General features: G+C 44.4%; 1 protein-coding gene across 3 annotated transcripts in view; it reads right to left on the reverse strand.

Moving 5' to 3' along the window:
- The window catches only part of SEMA3E (semaphorin 3E), an 885,350-nt gene that overhangs the window by 111,864 nt on the left and 753,993 nt on the right, over nucleotides 1–19,493 (reverse strand). For all 3 annotated transcript variants that reach the window (XM_078674182.1, XM_078674183.1, XM_078674181.1), the window contains one exon: nucleotides 5,699–5,843. In XM_078674182.1, the coding sequence (XP_078530308.1) occupies nucleotides 5,699–5,843 (145 nt within the window). The remainder of the gene's footprint in view (nucleotides 1–5,698; nucleotides 5,844–19,493) is intronic.

Genomic DNA, 19,493 nt, shown 5'->3' on the forward strand with positions numbered 1-19,493 from the left:
ACAAAAATGTTCTGGCTCGGTTCGGTACTGTTCTTACAAAATTAAACCTAAAATGTGTTACCACAAGCCATTCTGTGCACATTTGGATACATTCTACACGTTTGCTTTATCACTATATTTAATTTATCGATATTTGCAAAATTACAACAGAGCTTAAACTCTTTGGTGGTGTGGGAGCACTAAAAGTGGAAAGCAAACAAGGGGATCCATCTTTCTGTTTGCTAGGCTGTATGCATAATCTCCTTGTTTTGTAGATAAGCATTTTCCTGCAAGTGCATTTTTTTAGGGCTCGGACTCCTCCCCAGTGAAACTGGGAGGAGTTTCGAGAACTAATGTTAAAGGAGAAAAAAAAGAAGAAGTATCTCTTAGGGCCTTGGAGAGAGAAATTCCACACATTCCTTAGCGTTTTCTGGCATCTGGTCAGTGATTCGTCTTCCCTGTGCTGTGTATGTAGTAGCCTTGAAGTGATAGGCTGTAAGTAATGTACGCGTGCCCGATGTGGCATTTTGTGTGCGAGAACGAGCATGGCAGAGTGATTAATCTTAATTACGAGCTGTCAGAGTGCCCGTGTAATGCAAGCCAGATGATGCGAACGCGTTCACAGCGGTGAGCGCGTTCAATGTTAAATGACGAGAGGCAGCAGGCGAGGCTCACAGAAGATGACTCATACATGCTCGTCCACACTGTAGTTCTTGTTTATTTCGTAGTCGTTTATGTTCTGCCTTAATGCATTGCCATTTAGACCGGCTTTAAAATTATATGAAAGGCCCTCCTCTCCGCCAGTAAGAGCTTCCTGTTGTGTTTTCCCTAGTTTTCCGGTACGTTTGTGCTGATTTTATTTTAAAATACCTTTACATTTGTACTTTTGCCACTCACTTCTGTAACTTTGTTTGAAAAGTAAAGCGCTCTTAATAAAGGCCGTGTTCGCAACTCATAAATCACAACGAAAAGTTATATAAAATACAGATAATGAAGTGCTTCGAAGCCTACAAGGCGAGCCGTGCTAGCGCTGCCGGTTCTTGTCCGGGCCGGGCGCTGGGACGAGCCTGACAGCTGCCCGTTATTGCATCATGCCTGCAGTTGGCCATCTCAAGGCGCTGTCTGTCCGTCCTCGGCAGGCCATGCCTGCAAGGACGTGCCTTCGAGGCCTGAGGCCGCCCAGTGGCCCGTTTCCTGCAGCACTGCAATGCTAAAGTTGGAATGCGATTTACAATTCTTTATTCATTTATTTATTTATTTATATATTTAATGCCATTTTCTATAGCGCGAATATTACCCGAAGGTGTCAGAGCGCTTTACAAAAGAACCAGTTGCGCTACATAAGGATTTAGGATTCCATGAGTTACATCAAAGATACAAACAGGAAAAATAATTGCAATTGTACAAGTTGTAAAGTCACACAGGGAAGAGATACAAATATAAAAAAATGCAAATGTACAAGTTGTAAAGTCACTCTATGTATCTCTATATACATATTGTTAAAGTCTCTTATGTAAATAAAGCTGTTTTCAGTCTCCTTGGCGAGAGTGCTCCAGAGCAACCGGTTCCGGACAGGGGTGAGGCAAGCTCCAGGGGGTGAGCCGCTGAGTGAGGCTGTGCCGGTGTGTTCAACAAAGAATGAGGGTGTGCACAGGATCAAACTGTTTATTGAAGAGAGCAGCCAGGATCGGAAGGGAGGTTTCCTGGCCACATACGGCCCGGTGATTCCCCAGCGACTGGTTTGAATTTTTGATTCTTGATGATTCAACACCTCAGCAGCCTGTGCATTCACCAGCAACAGGCCCCTCCAGGATTACAAACCTGCAGTTGGGACTGCCGCCTCCATTGTAGACAGGCAAAAACGCATGAAACACTGCTGTTGAGTGCTGAGTGCTGTGTGCGGTGTGCTGGTGAGTGCTGTTTGCTGGTGAGTGCTGGTGAGTGTGGTGTGCTGGTGAGTGCCGTGTGCTGTTGGGGGCAGAGTGCTGTTGGGGGCAGAGTGCTGTGTGCTGTTGAGTGCAGAGTGCAGAATGCTGTTGAGCGCAGAATGCTGTTGAGCGCAGAGTGCTGTTGAGTGCAGAATGCTGTTGAGGGCAGAGTGCTGTTGAGTGCAGAGTGCAGAATGCTGTTGAGGGCAGAGTGCTGTTGAGTGCAGAGTGCTGTTGAGTGCAGAGTGCTGTTGAGTGCAGAGTGCAGAATGCTGTTGAGTGCAGAATGCTGTTGAGTGCAGAGTGCTGTTGAGTGCAGAGTGCAGAATGCTGTTGTGTGCAGAGTGCAGAGTGCTGTTGAGTGCAGAATGCTGTTGAGGGCAGAGTGCTGTTGAGTGCAGAGTGCAGAATGCTGTTGAGGGCAGAGTGCTGTTGAGTGCAGAGTGCTGTTGAGTGCAGAGTGCTGTTGAGTGCAGAGTGCAGAATGCTGTTGAGTGCAGAATGCTGTTGAGTGCAGAGTGCTGTTGAGTGCAGAGTGCTGTTGAGTGCAGAGTGCTGTTGAGTGCAGAGTGTAGAATGCTGTTGTGTGCAGAGTGCAGAATGCTGTTGAGTGCAGAATGCTGTTGAGTGCAGAATGCTGTTGAGTGCAGAATGCTGTTGAGTGCAGAGTGCTGTTGAGTGCAGAGTGCTGTTGAGTGCAGAGTGCAGAATGCTGTTGAGGGCAGAGTGCTGTTGAGTGCAGAGTGCAGAATGCTGTTGAGGGCAGAGTGCTGTTGAGGGCAGAATGCAAAATACTGTTGAGTGCAGAATGCTGTTGAGTGCAGAGTGCTGTTGAGTGCAGAGTGCTGTTGAGGGCAGAGTGCTGTTGAGGGCAGAGTGCTGTTGAGGGCAGAGTGCTGTTGAGGGCAGAGTGCTGTGTGCTGTTGAGGGCAGATTGCTGTTGAGGGCAGAGTGCTGTTGAGTGCTGTGTGCTGTTGAGTGCTGTGTGCTGTTGAGTGCTGTGTGCTGTTGAGTGCTGTGTGCTGTTGAGGACAGAGTGCTGTTGAGGGCAGAGTGGCTGTTGAGGGCAGAGTGCTGTGTGCTGTTGAGGGCAGAGTGCAGAATGCTGTTGAGGGCAGAGTGCTGTTGAGTGCAGAGTGCAGAATGGTGTTGAGGGCAGAGTGCTGTTGAGGGCAGAGTGCAAAATACTGTTGAGTGCAGAATGCTGTTGAGTGCAGAGTGCTGTTGAGTGCAGAGTGCTGTTGAGGGCAGAGTGCTGTTGAGGGCAGAGTGCTGTGTGCTGTTGAGGGCAGATTGCTGTTGAGGGCAGAGTGCTGTTGAGTGCTGTGTGCTGTTGAGGAGAGAGTGCTGTTGAGGGCAGAGTGCTGTTGAGGGCAGAGTGCTGTTGAGGGCAGAGTGTTGTGTGCTGTTGAGGGCAGTAGAGTAGTGAGTAGTGAGTAGTGAGTAGAGTAGTGAGTAGTGAGTAGAGTAGGGAGTAGAGTAGTGAGTAGAGTAGTGAGTAGAGTAGTGAGTAGTGAGTAGAGTAGTGAGTAGAGTAGTGAGTAGAGTAGTGAGTAGTGAGTGCAGAGTAGTGAGTAGAGTAGTGAGTAGTGAGTAGAGTAGTGAGTAGAGTAGTGAGTAGTGAGTGCAGAGTAGTGAGTAGAGTAGTGAGTAGAGTAGTGAGTAGAGTAGTGAGTAGAGTAGTGAGTAGAGTAGTTAGTAGTGAGTGCAGAGTAGTGAGTGCAGAGTAGTGAGTAGAGTAGTGAGTAGTGAGTAGAGTAGTGAGTAGTGAGTAGAGTAGTGAGTAGAGTAGTGAGTAGTGAGTGCAGAGTAGTGAGTAGTGAGTAGAGTAGTGAGTTGTGAGTGCAGAGTAGTGAGTAGTGAGTGCAGAGTAGTGAGTAGAGTAGTGAGTAGTGAGTAGAGTAGTGAGTAGAGTAGTGAGTGCAAAGTAGTGAGTAGTGAGTAGAGTAGTGAGTAGAGTAGTGAGTAGTGAGTAGAGTAGTGAGGTGAGTAGTGAGTGCAGAGTAGTGAGTAGTGAGTAGAGTAGTGAGTAGAGTAGTGAGTAGAGTAGTGAGGTGAGTAGAGTAGAGTAGTGAGTAAAGTAGTGAGTGCAGAGTAGTGAGTAGTGAGTAGAGAGTAGTGAGCAGTGAGTAGAGTAGTGAGTAGAAAGTAGTGAGTAGAGTAGTGAGTAGTGAGTAGAGTAGTGAGTGGAGAGTAGAGAGTAGTGAGTAGTGTAGTGAGTAGTGAGCAGAGTAGTGAGTAGTGAGTGCAGAGTAGTGAGTAGTGAGTAGAGTAGTGAGTAGTGAGTAGAGTAGTCAGTAGAGTAGTGAGTAGTGAGTAGAGTAGTGAGTAGTGAGTAGAGGAGTGAGTAGAGTAGTGAGTAGAGTAGTGAGTAGTGAGTGCAGAGTAGTGAGTAGAGTAGTGAGTAGTGAGTAGAGTAGTGAGTAGAGTAGTGAGTAGTGAGTGCAGAGTAGTGAGTAGAGTAGTGAGTAGCGTAGTGAGTAGAGTAGTGAGTAGAGTAGTGAGTAGAGTAGTGAGTAGAGTAGTGAGTAGAGTAGGACATCACAGGCAGCAGCTGTGCAAGCTTCTTACACTCACAAGTAGACCACAGGCAGCTGAGGTGCAAGCTTCTCCCACTCACAAGAAGGACATCACAAGCAGCAGCGGTGCAAGCTTCTCACACTCACACGAAGGACATCACAGGCAGCAGCTGTGCAATCTTCTTACACTCACAAGGAGACCACAGGCAGCTGAGGTGCAAGCTTCTCCCACTCACAAGAAGGACATCACAAGCAGCAGCGGTGCAAGCTTCTCACACTCACAAGAACGACATCACAGGCAGCAGCAGTGCAAGCTTCTTATACTCACAAGGAGACCACAGGCAGCAGAGGTGCAAGCTTCTCACACTCACAAGAAGGACATCACAGGCAGTAACGGTGCAATATTCTCACACTCACAAGGAGATCACTGGCAGTACACACCACATGAACACACTCCATAACACATAGCAACAATACATTGGCATTTACAATGCCATTAGCTCAAACTCAAATAAATCCGAGCCCGATTGCATTTCTAATGCTTGTTTATTTAGGTACGTATTTTGAGGTCAGGGAGACAAAAGTTAGTAAGGAGCAGAGAGCTAGAGATATGGGAAAAATTAGTGTCCTCACAGATTAAGCAGCAAGGCATGAGGGGGTGAGGAATGGGCAAGCAATGAGGAGGGAGGGAGGATGCAAGCTAGGAAATATGTGGGAAGAGCCCCACGGAGGACAGGAGACGGCCTGCAGATGCACTCATATGGAGTGCCAGATAGTTAATAAAAAAAGTACCAACCACAGTGCATAGCCCGTGGAAGAACACTGGCCACTAGCCACGGGTCAGTGGCCCGAAGTTGTAGTTCCGCCATGCTCAACGGCTTTGGGCAGGCAAAGCAGGAAGACGTGCAAAGTGAAAGCAGACAACATGCTGACCAATCAGAAGTATGGAAATTAGAGCAATTTTGATTCCAATGAATGGAAAGTATCGGTTAGTGATGGGCAGGTTCTAAGCCCCTTTTGAGGTTTTTTAATACAAAAGATTTTGCAAGCACAGCTCCAGTGCTGTGCAGGTGGTGAAACATAAACATTATGTAATCTCTGTTCCTTGATTTATTTCTTTGAGCTCATTCTTTGAGTTGACTCACTTACTTTTGTAGCCTTGTCATTTTGCCACTTCATATTTTATTGTAAAGGGTATTTATTTATTTATTTCAAATAGAGTACATGGTTGGATGAAAATAAAATGTAGCAATATATGTCCGATGTACTTACAGAACCAGGCCGTGGATATGGTACTTTCCCTTCATACATTGACCAATGATATTCAGGCCCTTCTTTATGAGCATAAGGTCCGTTGAATGACTCACGGATACTTGACATGTGGTACACACATATTGCATATCCTTTAAATATATTGCTAGAAAACAAAAACATCATGGTATTATTCTAATATTTATTTTGGTATACCTTACCAGCAGTTTGATGCATATCAACTCATAGAAATATATAAACACAGACTCACCACAAGAATCATTTAAACCAATTCTGGAAATTAAACAACAACAATGTAGAGTTTTTAATCTAATGGAAAGTCTATCAGAGGTGGACCATCTGCCTTCTATTGAGATTACCACCCAAGGGCATAATTAATGCCAGCAGCAATGGTCCTAAATTAGGATGCCATCCTTTCCTGTGCATCTGCCAATACAGTTTGTCCATGTTGGAGTTGGGATTAGTTCCCCTACTGAGAACATCACATTCTCCATCCTCTTAGTGGCATGTGGAAAAGCACGGTTTTGGGGCTACTAAAACTGATCCCAGGGATCTTATTAAGAGCTGATGTGGAGCTAGCCATCAGTTTGTACACGAGTGACTTCTCACAATGCCCTGTACAGTAGTTGGTGATGGCCAGGGCAAGACTTAAAGAAGTTACAGAAAAGAGTCTCTTTGCTGAAAAAGGTAATCCTTTGCCTCAGGTTATTTATCCCACCAGCACTAGACAGTAAGATGATAGCTGGGCAGAGTACTATACAACATCACATGCTCTCACTACTGCACTGGTCAGGGTTCCTCAGAAATACAGCAGAAATGGCTGTCAAATGGTCAATAAAACTGAAGAGGCAAACAAAAAAAAGGTAGAGTCAGACTGGTCTATAGGTCAGTCAGGCAGTGCCTGATGGGCTGGTTTAACAAATCTGTGTGTGGGCCGGGTTTTAGTCAGTTTGTGGTCCTGTTTCATGGTCAGATGGGCCAGTTTTCACTGATGATTTTCTTGATATTAGTAAAAACATAGCCTGCAACAAACACAAATGAATCCAATTCCCTGCAAAATACCCAAAAAGCATGTCTTTACAAGTTCAAAATGGGCCTTATTTGCAGATGTGGGATACTTCTTTAGCTAGCTGACTTGCTAATGTGGGCCACTTTTATTTTAGTGCCTGGGCTTATTATTTGTCCCATTCTGACGCTGAATAAAGGAGTCATTTGCAAAATAAAAATATTAAATTGGACTCTTCTCTGACTGTGCATGGACATTTGTAACCTTTATTAAAGTAGTGCAGCCCTCTGTTGAGACTCTTGACAATGGGCCTACAACCTGGAATTCATGGGTTAATGGGACCTAGTCGTTGGAATAAACCCCTAGCTGCTAAGTTGATTAATCAGGAAATTAACAACTACTCAATCTAATAGGAGAGTTGGTCAGACAAGGGTTGTTTGAAAATAAAAACATCTCCAACAGAACTTCTTATTCTCTTCCTAAGTCATAATTCCTTTCCATTTTAGGAAATACATTACAGACAAGTCCCTGGAATGCATAAGTATTCCTAGGTTTAACATTCTTTCCTGGAGCGAACAAAGCAGTGACACTCCAAGTAGATGAGGCTTCTCCACCATAAACAATCGACTTAGTAGTCAAAGAACATACCATTATCTTTTCTAAGAATGGTCTCTGGCAGGGAGGGTGAAGATATACCACATATGGGCCCACGATGAATGCTTACTGAGGATGCGGGTCCGCAGGAGCGGGAGAAAACCTGCCAAAATACCTGCCAGTGGTTGACTGGGATTTATTGAATCACCCAATGCTGGAGCGGGGGCGTGGAGCTGGGGGTGGTCATGAGCAAGGATACAGGGACCCTTTGCATGATTGACCTCTCCATACAGAAGGACTGCCCTAGCAAGAAGAGGTCTTTAGGAAGGCAGTCCTGGCTCTGGAAATTGTGTTCGGCTGTCAGCCCCATCGCAGCTTCATCTGTATGGGCCAGACTTTTTGAGCCGCTGTTTTTGTTTCCCCGTGCAGCATGTACAGGGTTATACAATGATTCGTGACTAGCTGCTCATCCACACAGAACGGGTTTTCACACTTTCCTATTTTAGGAATTTGAGCATTTCATACCCCCAGTTGCAATCATAATTGTACCCAGACCAGGTTACATGAAGAAAAGACCTTTCAGATGCATTAAGTCATAAAAGTAGAAGAGCCATATTCTGCTAATCCAAGATAGGTTGCTATATTTTCATAATGTAATATGTTCGCCTGATGTGTCAATTTCAATTGTTGGTGTGAACTTTGAACCAGGCTTATAGGTGCTATGTGGAGTGCATGGAATTAGTCTTTCGAACAAATGTCTACATGTTTTTGGGGAGAATTCAAGACAGATGGATTCCACACCTGCCTGATGTACCTATTTTGACTTTGTCTTTTTGGCCCTGATCTTGAATTGGCTGGAATTTAACAACGCCTGTGTAAACCCCTCTTTCTGCTTGGGTGAGATTTCAAATTAGGTAGTATTTACCACACTGGGTAATTACTAGTTATGTTATATACCTCACCTTTAATGAATAGGGCAACCCTATTGGAAATTAACCGAAAAACAGTATGCCATTTCTGGAAACTTGTGGATTTTGGTGCATTCAGACTCAACATCTGCATGGTATACCCCAAAAAGTCGGAGCCAGTGCTGTTTATCCCACCTTATACATTCCAATCCTCAGAGTGTCAAATGTTATCAGGTGCGATAAATAGCACCCATTTCTCTGACTCGTCATCTGTTCCTTTAAGTTTTGCATCAATGATTAATGTACAGTAAACTATTCTGCTACATAAATTATCAATTTATACAAAGAAGTGACATCCATTGAAGGTGAATATATGGAACTATAAACAATTTTTTTCAACACAATTTTATAGATTTTTTCAAACAAGCAGGCTGACATCTACATAGCATGGATACAATACATGACAGTACAGCCTCCAAGGCATCAGCGGGGTCCAAACACAGAAAAATGAGAGAACTCTACAAAAACCTTTGCTGTTGCCCTTTTCCAGTTGGGTAGTTGGGCCCACCCACCATTCTCTGTATAACTGGGGGACCGCCAGACCAATCCAATGTGACTCCCTGAGTCCATGTAACACTTCTTTACGCTGAGCAGAGTTGCTGCTACCGGTGTTAATTGAGCCCTGAGGGGGGAGATACGTACCGCGCTGGAAAGCCGCGCTGGAGTCCAGCGTGCCGCCTTCGGACAATCGGGCCATCGGCTGACGGACCCCCCTGGCCACCCGGACCCGCCGCTACTTTGTTGACCTTGCTGCTTTCCCGGACACGCTTTGCTGCCTCCTCTGATGCACTGACGGCTGCCTCCCCTGACGGCTGCTGCTCTGCCGACCGCCGCATCACCGGAACTTTGCACCACCTGTGCTGTGGTTGGTGGTTGGCGGTGGCTGGCGGGTTTAGCTCTCCCTGTGCTCCCTGTGCTCCCTGTGCTCTGGGAGTTCCTTGAGAGCTGAGCTGAGCAGACAGGCTGGGAGTCGAAACGTCGATTGCGGAGTGGTGAGTGGCGACGGCGAGGTCAAGGTGGAGGTGAGGTGAAGGGTGGTGCACATACTTTGAAAAGGGGCAAAGGGGTAAACAACCAAAGGAAATACAAGCAAAGGAAAGTAAATACAAGGCAAAGGAAGGACAGCAGTGGGGTGAGGTGAGGAGGCCACCTCTCAAACTACCTCACCCACAACTTGCCCTTAGCGGGTCCCCGGCATCCCAGGTCTCCCCTGTGCCTCCCCCGCGCTTTCGGGGCTCGGTACCCATTACAAAGGAAGAAGTGGTCCGGGGTTCCAACATTCAGGGCTTCTGCCTCTGTTTGCGAGGTAAGAGGCGGAGGCGAGGAAAAGAGGAAGGGACGCGAGCGCGGCCGCCGTTAGAGGCGGCTGCGAAGTAAGAGCCCGGGGTGTAGACCGAGGGGGCTGCTTGACTAGGTCTCCCAGCCTGCGGTCCCCCTACGCGCTCCGCTTGCTCCCCGCCTCAGTTTGGGAAAAAAACTGTTTCAAACTGTTTCAAACTCGCCCAAAAGCTGATTACTAGCGCCGCCCCCGCCTTTTCTATCACCGTCCCGAAACAGTGGTCCAGCGCAGGGGTCAGCAAATCACCTTACCCGCAGTCACTCCATCCGAGGCCAGCAGGCGCCCTACAAACCCCAGCCTGCCAACTGCTTGCCAACTCCATCACAAGCCACACGAGTTAATCGGTTGGACAAATTACTCAAAAACACTTCAACATATTTGAAAAGAAGGCCAGCCCTATTCCACCACCGAAAGCCGTTGCCTAAGATACCTCCCAATTAAAAGGAACTACCCTACAGCCCGACAAAGGCCAATCCTAAGCACTTCAACCATGAGATCAGGAAAGCCACGTGTCGAAGATAAAGCACCAGAAAAACCACAGGGGAAGACAAAAAAGGGTAAAGGGGATCCCCCGAGCACGACCAAAGAGGGAGAAGAAGGATCATCTGCGTGCAGGGGTAAGAGCCCCAAAAAGTTAACTTTGAAAGAGCCACACATCAACTCAACAGAGTTTTCAGAACCCTCCCAAGACATGATAAAACCCGGATCGCAGAGCTTAGCCGCAGCTGCAAAGAGGCCCCACCGGGACAGCACAGACTGCAAACCAGCAGAAAATAAAAAGGGCAAACCTGATAATGATGCAATGCCCTCTCCTGCCCATAATGCTCAAGCCTCGCTTCTCAAAGCAAGCAAACGAGCATTAATCACCAACTTTCTTAAAGTTTGTCAAAGACTCTCCACTGGGAATGGAGTGGAACTCCCACAACACAATGTTAGTTCTAATTCTAATAGTAATCAACATAACTCCCCCACGGAGCCCATGAACAAGAGCGCCAAATTAACATCGTCACTACTCAACTCAAGGTGTCAAAGTGAGCCCCGTAATGCCCCTAAAACTAAAATAAGAAGGAGCCCTGGGGGCGGGGGATCGGGTCCTCTTGGGCCAGACGATCCGTTCAGCCCACAACAAGTCAAAGGCTTGGACCGACCCTCGGAGCAACCATCTCCCAAGGCTCAACAAGCATTTCACCCTCCAACGGTTCGTGCCCTAGTCCATCAGGCTACAGACGCAAGTAATGACTCGGTCCTTTTGGAGCAAAGCCCATGGTCAGTCCAGAAAAAGATCTCTAAAACAACAGAGGAAGGCTCTCCAAATAATCAAAATTGCACTCAAAAGCCGAGTCCATCGTCACTGGTGCATTTCCCTAGTCTAACGAGTGGTCAATCCACACCGGAACTAGACAAAATGGATGGAAACTATAGCTTTCTCTCTGCAGGACCAGTAACCGAAGAAATCGAACAAAGTAAAATTCCGAAGTCACAAGAAGCAAATGCAACTGCAAACGACACAGTAGTTCTCAAATTAAGCACGTGTCAGTTCTCAGTCTCTAAAGTTCTATGTCCTGGTAAGGAAGAAAGTCCTGGCAAGGAAGAGAGTATTTTAAAAAGGACATCCCAAAGGAGCGATCACTGGCGTGAGCACCACACCCAAACAGATCTCTTCGAGCACCTCGACTCTTCCCCTATATTTAGTCAAACCCAGGGCGAAACATCGGACAGCACTCTAACGGCCACCATATGGCCGTAACTATTAAAATCAATGGAAACCATAGGCGTAGCAATGTCATACCACGCAGATAAACTAGACACGCAAGTCGACCTGCTGAATATCCTGGCCTCCCATGTCCAGGGGATAGAATCAAACTTACAGGACCTAAACAGTATGATAACGAAGGTGCAACTTAACAAGGACACCGCCTTTTACACCTGTCACTGCTCCCAAATAATAGACAAACTGGCCACAGTCCCCAGTTTGATGACACAAATACTGGGAGCCGTTGTGGAATCATCAACGGAGACAAAGAAGACAACCACCAGCCAAGTAAATGACCATCAAGACGCCAAAGAGGGATTTGGCTGGTCAACCGACTTCTGTAGTGGCGAAGTGAGCCCCGAAACGCAAGTAAAAATGCACTCTCCCTCTCCAAACGACCCCACTACGGTAGCGATCGCGGACGAACAAACTCCAGTTGACATCCGAGAGGAAGCCCCGCAAAATCAGGCATCATCATCACATGATTCTATTAGCAGCAAACATATTGAACAGGCACCCGCACTCACAAAGAGAGAAAGGAAGCGCCTGACAAAAGCAAGAAAAACTAAATCACACACGATCACAACGTGGACCGAACACATCTTCACAGAATCAATCTTGACACATGGGGAAGAATTCGCATTATGGGGCATTGAGCTAAAAAAGGTGGAGCCCGCACGATATCCCAGCCCGTTGCAGAAACAAAGCCCCAAGGAAGCCTTCTAAAAGGCGCCAAAGGCCCATATCAAAAAAGCAACATCGAAAAAGGAGATTATCCATTCAGGCAAATTACTATTACACTTGCCTACCAGGAGGCAGCCACATTTGAGAGGCACCAACAAGCTCCCCGGGTACCAACTAAAAGGAAGGTAGAATGAACCAACGGAAGATTAACAACTGTAGGAAAAGAGCAGGGCTGTAAGATCTGTTCGTGGAACGTCAACGGCCTAAATACAAAGTTGGAGGAAGATGACTTTATAGAATTCATCACCCAATACAAAATACTTTTGTTTCAAGAAACATGGCAGACGAAAAATTCGCCTCTTGTGGGATACAAAGAATTTTTTACCCCAGCTCATAAGGAGGCACGCCCAGGTAGGGCAAAGGGAAGCCTCTCAACATTCATATCCACCGACATCCTTTGGTCAGCCAGCTGCATCGAACTGGACTCCACATGGATGCAATGCATCAAAATTTAAATTTCGCCCATCATCGGTCTACTGATCGTAAATCTATACATGCACCCCGGCAGAAAACACAAAGGAAAGAGGATAAAACAACTAACCACCGCAATTAACACATTGAAATCCACCAACCCAAGTGATAACATGCTAATAACAGGAGATTTCAACATGAACTTAATGCAGGGTCAGGAGGGAACTCTTCCTACCCACATTGAACCTCGACAGGGGAATCAAAGTAGACAAAGCGCAATGGGGAGGAAATGTGCTGAAGAACTGGAAGACCTTCACTTGTACACACTAAACGGAAGGGGTCACCTTGACAGACCAGCCGCTTTAACGAGGGTCACTAAGAATTCAGGATAAAAAATAGACTATACCTTGCCTGACCCCGACCTATTACCCCATATCAAAGACTTCCACATTCTGGAACGGGGTGAGAGCGACCATTACCTTCAGACTCTCACATTATCAATCCTACTAAATAAATCCGAGCAAGCGCAGCCTTTAACGTTGAACACTCAACTTGTTAACCTGAAAAGATTAAATTGGAAAGAAGACAACATTTCCAACTTAATGGAGAAATGCCACTTACTGCCCTCACCACCAGCCTTACCCAAAGATATAGTAAAGACCTGGGAGTCCTTCGTAGTGAACATAAACAAAAAATACCAAACCAACCACAGAGGACACAAAACAACAAGAAACAGAGGAGGGAAATGGTACACTCCAAACCTGCGCTTATTAAAAAAACATCTAAACTCATATCTCAGGGCTCAACGTAAAAAGGACCCCCAACTATCACAACAAACCCTGAAAAAAATTGAATCCTTAAAAAAAGAGCTAAACCGTGAGACCAAATTGGCCAAGCAAGAGCATAAGGAAAAATTACAATGCATTATACTCCACGCTAGTAAACTACGAAATTCCAATGATTTCTGGGCAAAAATAAATTTTATGCTTAACGGCAAACACCGACAGTTCAATTCAGAGTTGACCGATCAGCTTTGGGGCACTCACATTAATTTACTTTACAACTTTACGTATGATAAATCCACAGACAACACATTCGCAACCACCTCCGAGCCCTGCCCAACACCAAGCCTGAGATCAATGGCAGAAGCTAAGTCTCTACAATCCAAAGACACCTGCAATCAACCGCCACAGGCCTTAACTGGAGAAATTGACCAGATTACACCAATGCAGGTTTCAAAGACCATAAAACATTTGAGACCAGACGGGGCCCGGCGACCAAACGGCCTTCCCAACGCCCTATTTAGGCAAGACCCAATGTTTTGGGCAAGTCAACTATCCCCTTTGTTCTATCACAGCTTAAGGACCGGGAATATTCCTGATTCATGGAGGGGCAGCATTCTACATCCCATATTCAAATCAGGGTCCCGATCAGATCCCAACAATTATAGGCTAATAGCACTAATAGACGTGGAGGCCAAGATCTACGCATCAAACCTATTGGTAGATCTGGAGTCTTGGGTCAACAGCAAAGGGCTAATCCCACTGACACAAACAGGCTTTAGGGCCGGAATGGGTACTCTAACAAATTTATCTGCGCTAACCCTTCTCGCTAAAAAGGCTATCAATAATTCCACCACGCTATATACTTGTTTTTTGGACGTAAAAGCGGCCTTCGATAAAGTGCCTAGATCAAAACTTTGGGCCAAAATGAAAGCCTGGGGTGCGCCGCCAAAGCTATTGGGAGCAATCATAGAACTATACTCACACACCTGGGTACAAATAAAAAAAGGAGATGGACGATGCCTAACAAAGAAATATCAAACTTCTAACGGACTAAAGCAAGGCTGCGTGTTGGCTCCCAGCCTCTTCAACATCTACACTGCAGACCTAGAAAGTGACCTACGCACAATTCAGGGGGATCCACCAAAATTGGGACAAACACCTATAGTGAGTCTACAATACGCAGACGACATTGTGATCCTCTCACAAACTCCGCTTGGCTTACAACTCTTGATCTCCAAACTTGTGTTATACATCTCCAAAGCACAACTTACAATCAACCTAAAAAACTCAAACATCCCATGCTTCTCCAGTTCCCGAAAGAAACAACTTAAATACGTCTGGAGGATAAATTCTTCTATATTAACTCAGGTTGATAAATACAAATACTTGGGCATCACACTTGATCACCAACTAAAGTACAAACATCATTTAGAACAGGGGAAATCAAAAGCCAAACAATTGCATTTTGCTTTTAAAACCATACAAAAACATTTAAGCGGAAGTTCAACCGGCCACATGTTAAAGATCGTAGCTGCTAAATTCTTGCCATCGCTCACATATGGCTTGGAATTGATGGCTTCTAGGGACTCTACAGCGCTGAATCTTGTTCAATCCAAACTGTTTAAACACCTTTTTTCAATCCCGCGACACATTTCACAGGCCCAAATACGTCAGGAATATGGATTAACAAACCAGACTCCGGCAAGACAAGGAGCCTTGGCCAAATATTACTGGCGTATGAGGGACACCGAAGACAACTCACTTGCCCACCTCTGTTGGCTAGAAGTCAAAAAACAGGCTGGGTTCTCTAATTCAACATATAAGTCCCTTAAGCAAGCGCTTCAGTCTTTAAACCTGGAAGAAGCCTGGCTTTCACCCGTGTCTTATAACATTTTCAAACAGATCACTAACAAAGCTATCAAACAAGCATCGCTGATAATGGACAAAGGCGCAGTGGCTGGCAAAAACCACGCCTGGATCGTGTTACCAACATATAACCATCTGAAACATCAGCCATACTTGCAAGATTGTTTTAGGGATCACTACAAGAGGAAATTAAGCCTTCTGAGGCTGGGTTGGTTTTCGAGCAAAGACCTTACCCACAAATGTCTGCGGACCTGGCCAACTTCAAATTGTCGCCTTTGTGGCAAGGGCGTAGAGTCATTATTGCATTTATTATGCATATGCCCGGCACTCAAAAATCTAAGGAAGACGCTCTTGTTACCACTCCTAAGAGAAGCGCAAGTAAGAACCTGCAGGGCGGCTGTAATAAAATGCCTTAGCGGGTCTTGGATACAACTTTCCTGCAAAACTATAAAATTCTTGGCCCACGCTGCCCAAGAGCTGGAAAACAAGGAAACAATTAAAGACGACCTGTGCCAGTTGGCCCCCCCAAGGGTGGGCCCAGACTCTCCCTCAATCTCCTAATGGATACCCTTTATTTTTACTTTTTCAGAATAAAAAAAATAAATAAAAAACTTCATTTTGAGTTAACAATGTGTTATTTTCATTAAGTTACACTTAACCCCCAAGCACTGTACCCCCGCTCAGAACACCCATTTGTTGTCTGGCAGCTGTAATGAGACAGTTATCCCCGTGCCCAGCTCCATTTGTGTTTTTCAACTTTACACAGTAACTGCACATTTGAGCAATCTGCTAAGTTTTGTGTTATTTTAACGTATTATCTTTTTATGTGATTTTATGTTGTTTTTATGCTGATTCAAATATGTAAAGCTTTATCCCATGGTGTTAAGATCCACCCTTTTATGATTTTCACAAATCAAATAAAGTATTACTAACTTAAGTAACAACTTTCGACTCCCTGAGTCGCTGAGGTTTAGGCCGGATCACGGACCGAATATCGACCTACAAGAATATTGAGTACAGAATATCGATGGAAAGAATATTGACAAACTATCTCTACAAAGGTAAGAACAAAAATATCGAAACCAAAATATTGTTTTTTTAAATATTGTTGTGTAAAATGTTGTTTAATATATTGTTTTTTTATTAAATAATTCAATATAAAAGATAATTAAAGAAAATATAGTTAGAATTATTTAAAAAAAGGTTATAAATAATAAATGTAATATATTAAAACATTAAACATACATATTTAAAATGTATTTAACTTAATAATATTAATAAATAATTATTTTTTTAATTATAAAATGTTTAGAAAACAATAAAAATGATAAAAACATATATATACAAAAACCTGTAATATAAATATAAGAATAAAATATATGTAATAAATTAAAATTCTTAAAATTAATATGTAATTATACAAAAAAAATTACACTACATTAACTATAACTTTAGGGAAAAGGTTGGATAGTGTAGGGGATAAAATAACTATTTCCACTCCAGAGACTGCAACAGTAGGCAAAGTGTTGGATAGTGGAGGGGAATAATTTACTATTCCCACTCCAGCAAGTGCAACCGTAGGAAAAGTGCTGGGTAGCAGAGGGGAATAATTTACTATTCCCACTCCATGGAGTGTAACAGTAGGGAAAGTGCTGGATAGCAGAGGGGTTAACATTACTTTTCCCACTCCAGTAATTGCAACAGTAGGGAAAGTGTTGGATAGCAAATGGGTAAAAATTACTATTCCCACTCCAGTGAGTGCAACAGTAGGGAAAGTGTTGGATAGTGGGTGGGTAAAAATAACTATTTCCACTCCAGAAAATACAACAGCAGGGAAAGTGTTGGATAGCGGGTGGGTAAAATTTACTATTGCCACTCCAGTGAGTGCAACAGTAGGGAGAGTGTTGGATAGCAGATGGGAATAATTTACTATTCCCACTCCAGCAAGTTCAACAGTAGGAAAAGGGTTAGGAAGCTGAGGGGAATAATGTACTATTCCCACTCCATGGAGTGCAACAGTAGGGAAAGTGATGGATAGCGGATGGGTAAAAAGGACTATTCCAACTCCAGTGAGTGCAACAGTAGGGAAAGTGTTGGATAGCGGGTGGGTAAAAATTACTATTCCCACTCCAGCAAATGCAACAGCAGGGAAAGTGTTGGATAGCGGAGAGAAATAATTTACTATTCCCACTCCAGCAAGTGCAACAGTAGGAAAAATGTTAGGTAGCATTACCAAATAATGTTTATGCATGAGTATCTTGGGCCCGATTCACAGAACTAACTTAAGACAAAATCCTAAACTTACTATTCATCAATGAGTAAGTACCTTCTGGGAATTCCAAAATGAGTAAGTCACACAAAATGAGTGAGTTACACAAAATGAGTAAGTTACACAAAATGGGTAAGTTACTCAAAACGAGTAAGTAAGTGCCTTCTGTGAATACCAAAATGAGTAAGTGTCTTCTGTGAATACCAAAATGGTAGTAAGTTTAGGATTTTGTCTTAAGTTAGTTCTGTGAATCGTGTCCCTTGTGAATATCTGCAGTATTTGCAAGAGTTTGGGAATAGGCTGCATGGGTCTCCCAGAAAAAAAACGCATATAGGTAGATGACATCCTCCCACCCTAAGTCCCATGTAATACCATGAATGAGGGAGTCCTTTTCACCCACGCCACCAGGGTGTCCATTGTGAGTGAGGATCAAATGGGACATAGCAGCAGCCAGAATCTTGTGATAATGCACCGTATAGCCTTACCAAAGCCCTCGGTGGCCATTCAGTAATTAAATACACCCTTGAAATTTCAGGCCGAAGCCTATTTTCTGCAAAACTGCCATCAATTAAGTCCATTAGAGTTGAATGCCTTTTCAGCATTGACAAATAAAATAACTGCGGGTTCTTGCATCCATTTTCTCTTAGCCATGGCCACTGTATAGGTTTCAAAAGTTAAGTCAGGTGGATCCCTGTGGCATAAAGCCAGACTAATCTGCTGCAATCAACTTTTGAGGCGCAGTCCTCTGTCGATTTGCTCTTTTCACGAATAGGGATGATATTTGCTGTCCTAATGTTGCATGGAGAGCATCAGTCCATCCAGCTATTTTCTTATAGGCTCACCGAGTGCACAACTCAAGCTTTTAAAAAATTCAAAGGGAGGACACTTGGGACTCAGTGTTTTCCCGACTTTAATTATCATATAATCTCCTCTATTTTTACCCCATCCAATTCATGGTCCATCTCTTCTCTTTCTTCTCAGATTAGACTAGGAGTAGGAATATCCATAACGAATTTCCAGATCTCTGCCTACATACATCCATTCTTTGAATTATATAAATGCGTTTCAAACATTTGTGAGATGCTGGGCACAGATTCAACTACTTCCCAGTAGAGGTTTCAATTCTGTGAACTCATCTTTGGACCTCTTATCTGTGGGCCATCCAGGCCAGCAATTCACTCACCTTATTTCCCACCTCACATAGCTTATGCTTTTTTGTACAAGAGTTTCATGGTTTCATCATTTGATATCTGTCAATATTGTTCCCTGGTTATGTGTGTTTGGTGGGTAAGGTCCACATGTGGACAATGTACATATTCACTCTCCCACTGGGTCAGCTCAGTTTCCGACTCTATAACGTTTTTAGCTTGTCCCTATGTTTGCTGGCGATTCTGGATATAAGTTGACAGTAATGATTGCTGTGTAAGCTTCCTAGACAGTCACCCCTGATTGTACTGATCCTACAGTCTCGGACAAATAATTCTCAGTTACCTCCTTTAGGTTTTGCCTCGTAGCCCAATCTTTAATATCCCAGTAATCTAGCCTCCACTCTACCCTTCTCAGTGTCACTGCAGTGCACAATCTAGTACACTGGAGGAATGATCAGAGAATCCTCACAGCAGAAATATTGTGTTAGAGTTTCTGCCTCCTTGCCCCTTGAGACTAAGAAGTAATTAAGCCTCAACATTGTCTGCATTCTGTTAGACATATAGTGTTGTCTCCCATTGGGGTGTGCAGCTCTGCAAAGATCTCATAGCCTGGTGGATGTTTTTACACAGTGGCTATTTACATTAGATGCTGTAGGCATGTGAACAGTGGGCTGTTTACATATGGGGCTCAGTGCCTTGCGTAGTTGAAGGCTGAACTCTGCATCCAATGCCCTTGATGCTCAGATAAGGGTGTGTGTAGTTGTTAATGTCCATCAGGGGTGAAGATCAGATTATATGTTAAAACAACAATTATCATTACGTACAAACACAACGTCAGGAAGTAAGCAGATCCAGTGGTGAAAACGGCATAAGGGTTTAAAGTTTGCGGTTCAGTATTTGTCCCTGTGCCCG

This window comes from Lissotriton helveticus, chromosome 1_1, assembly GCF_964261635.1.
Source record: "Lissotriton helveticus chromosome 1_1, aLisHel1.1, whole genome shotgun sequence".
Taxonomy (NCBI): Eukaryota; Metazoa; Chordata; class Amphibia; order Caudata; family Salamandridae; genus Lissotriton; species Lissotriton helveticus.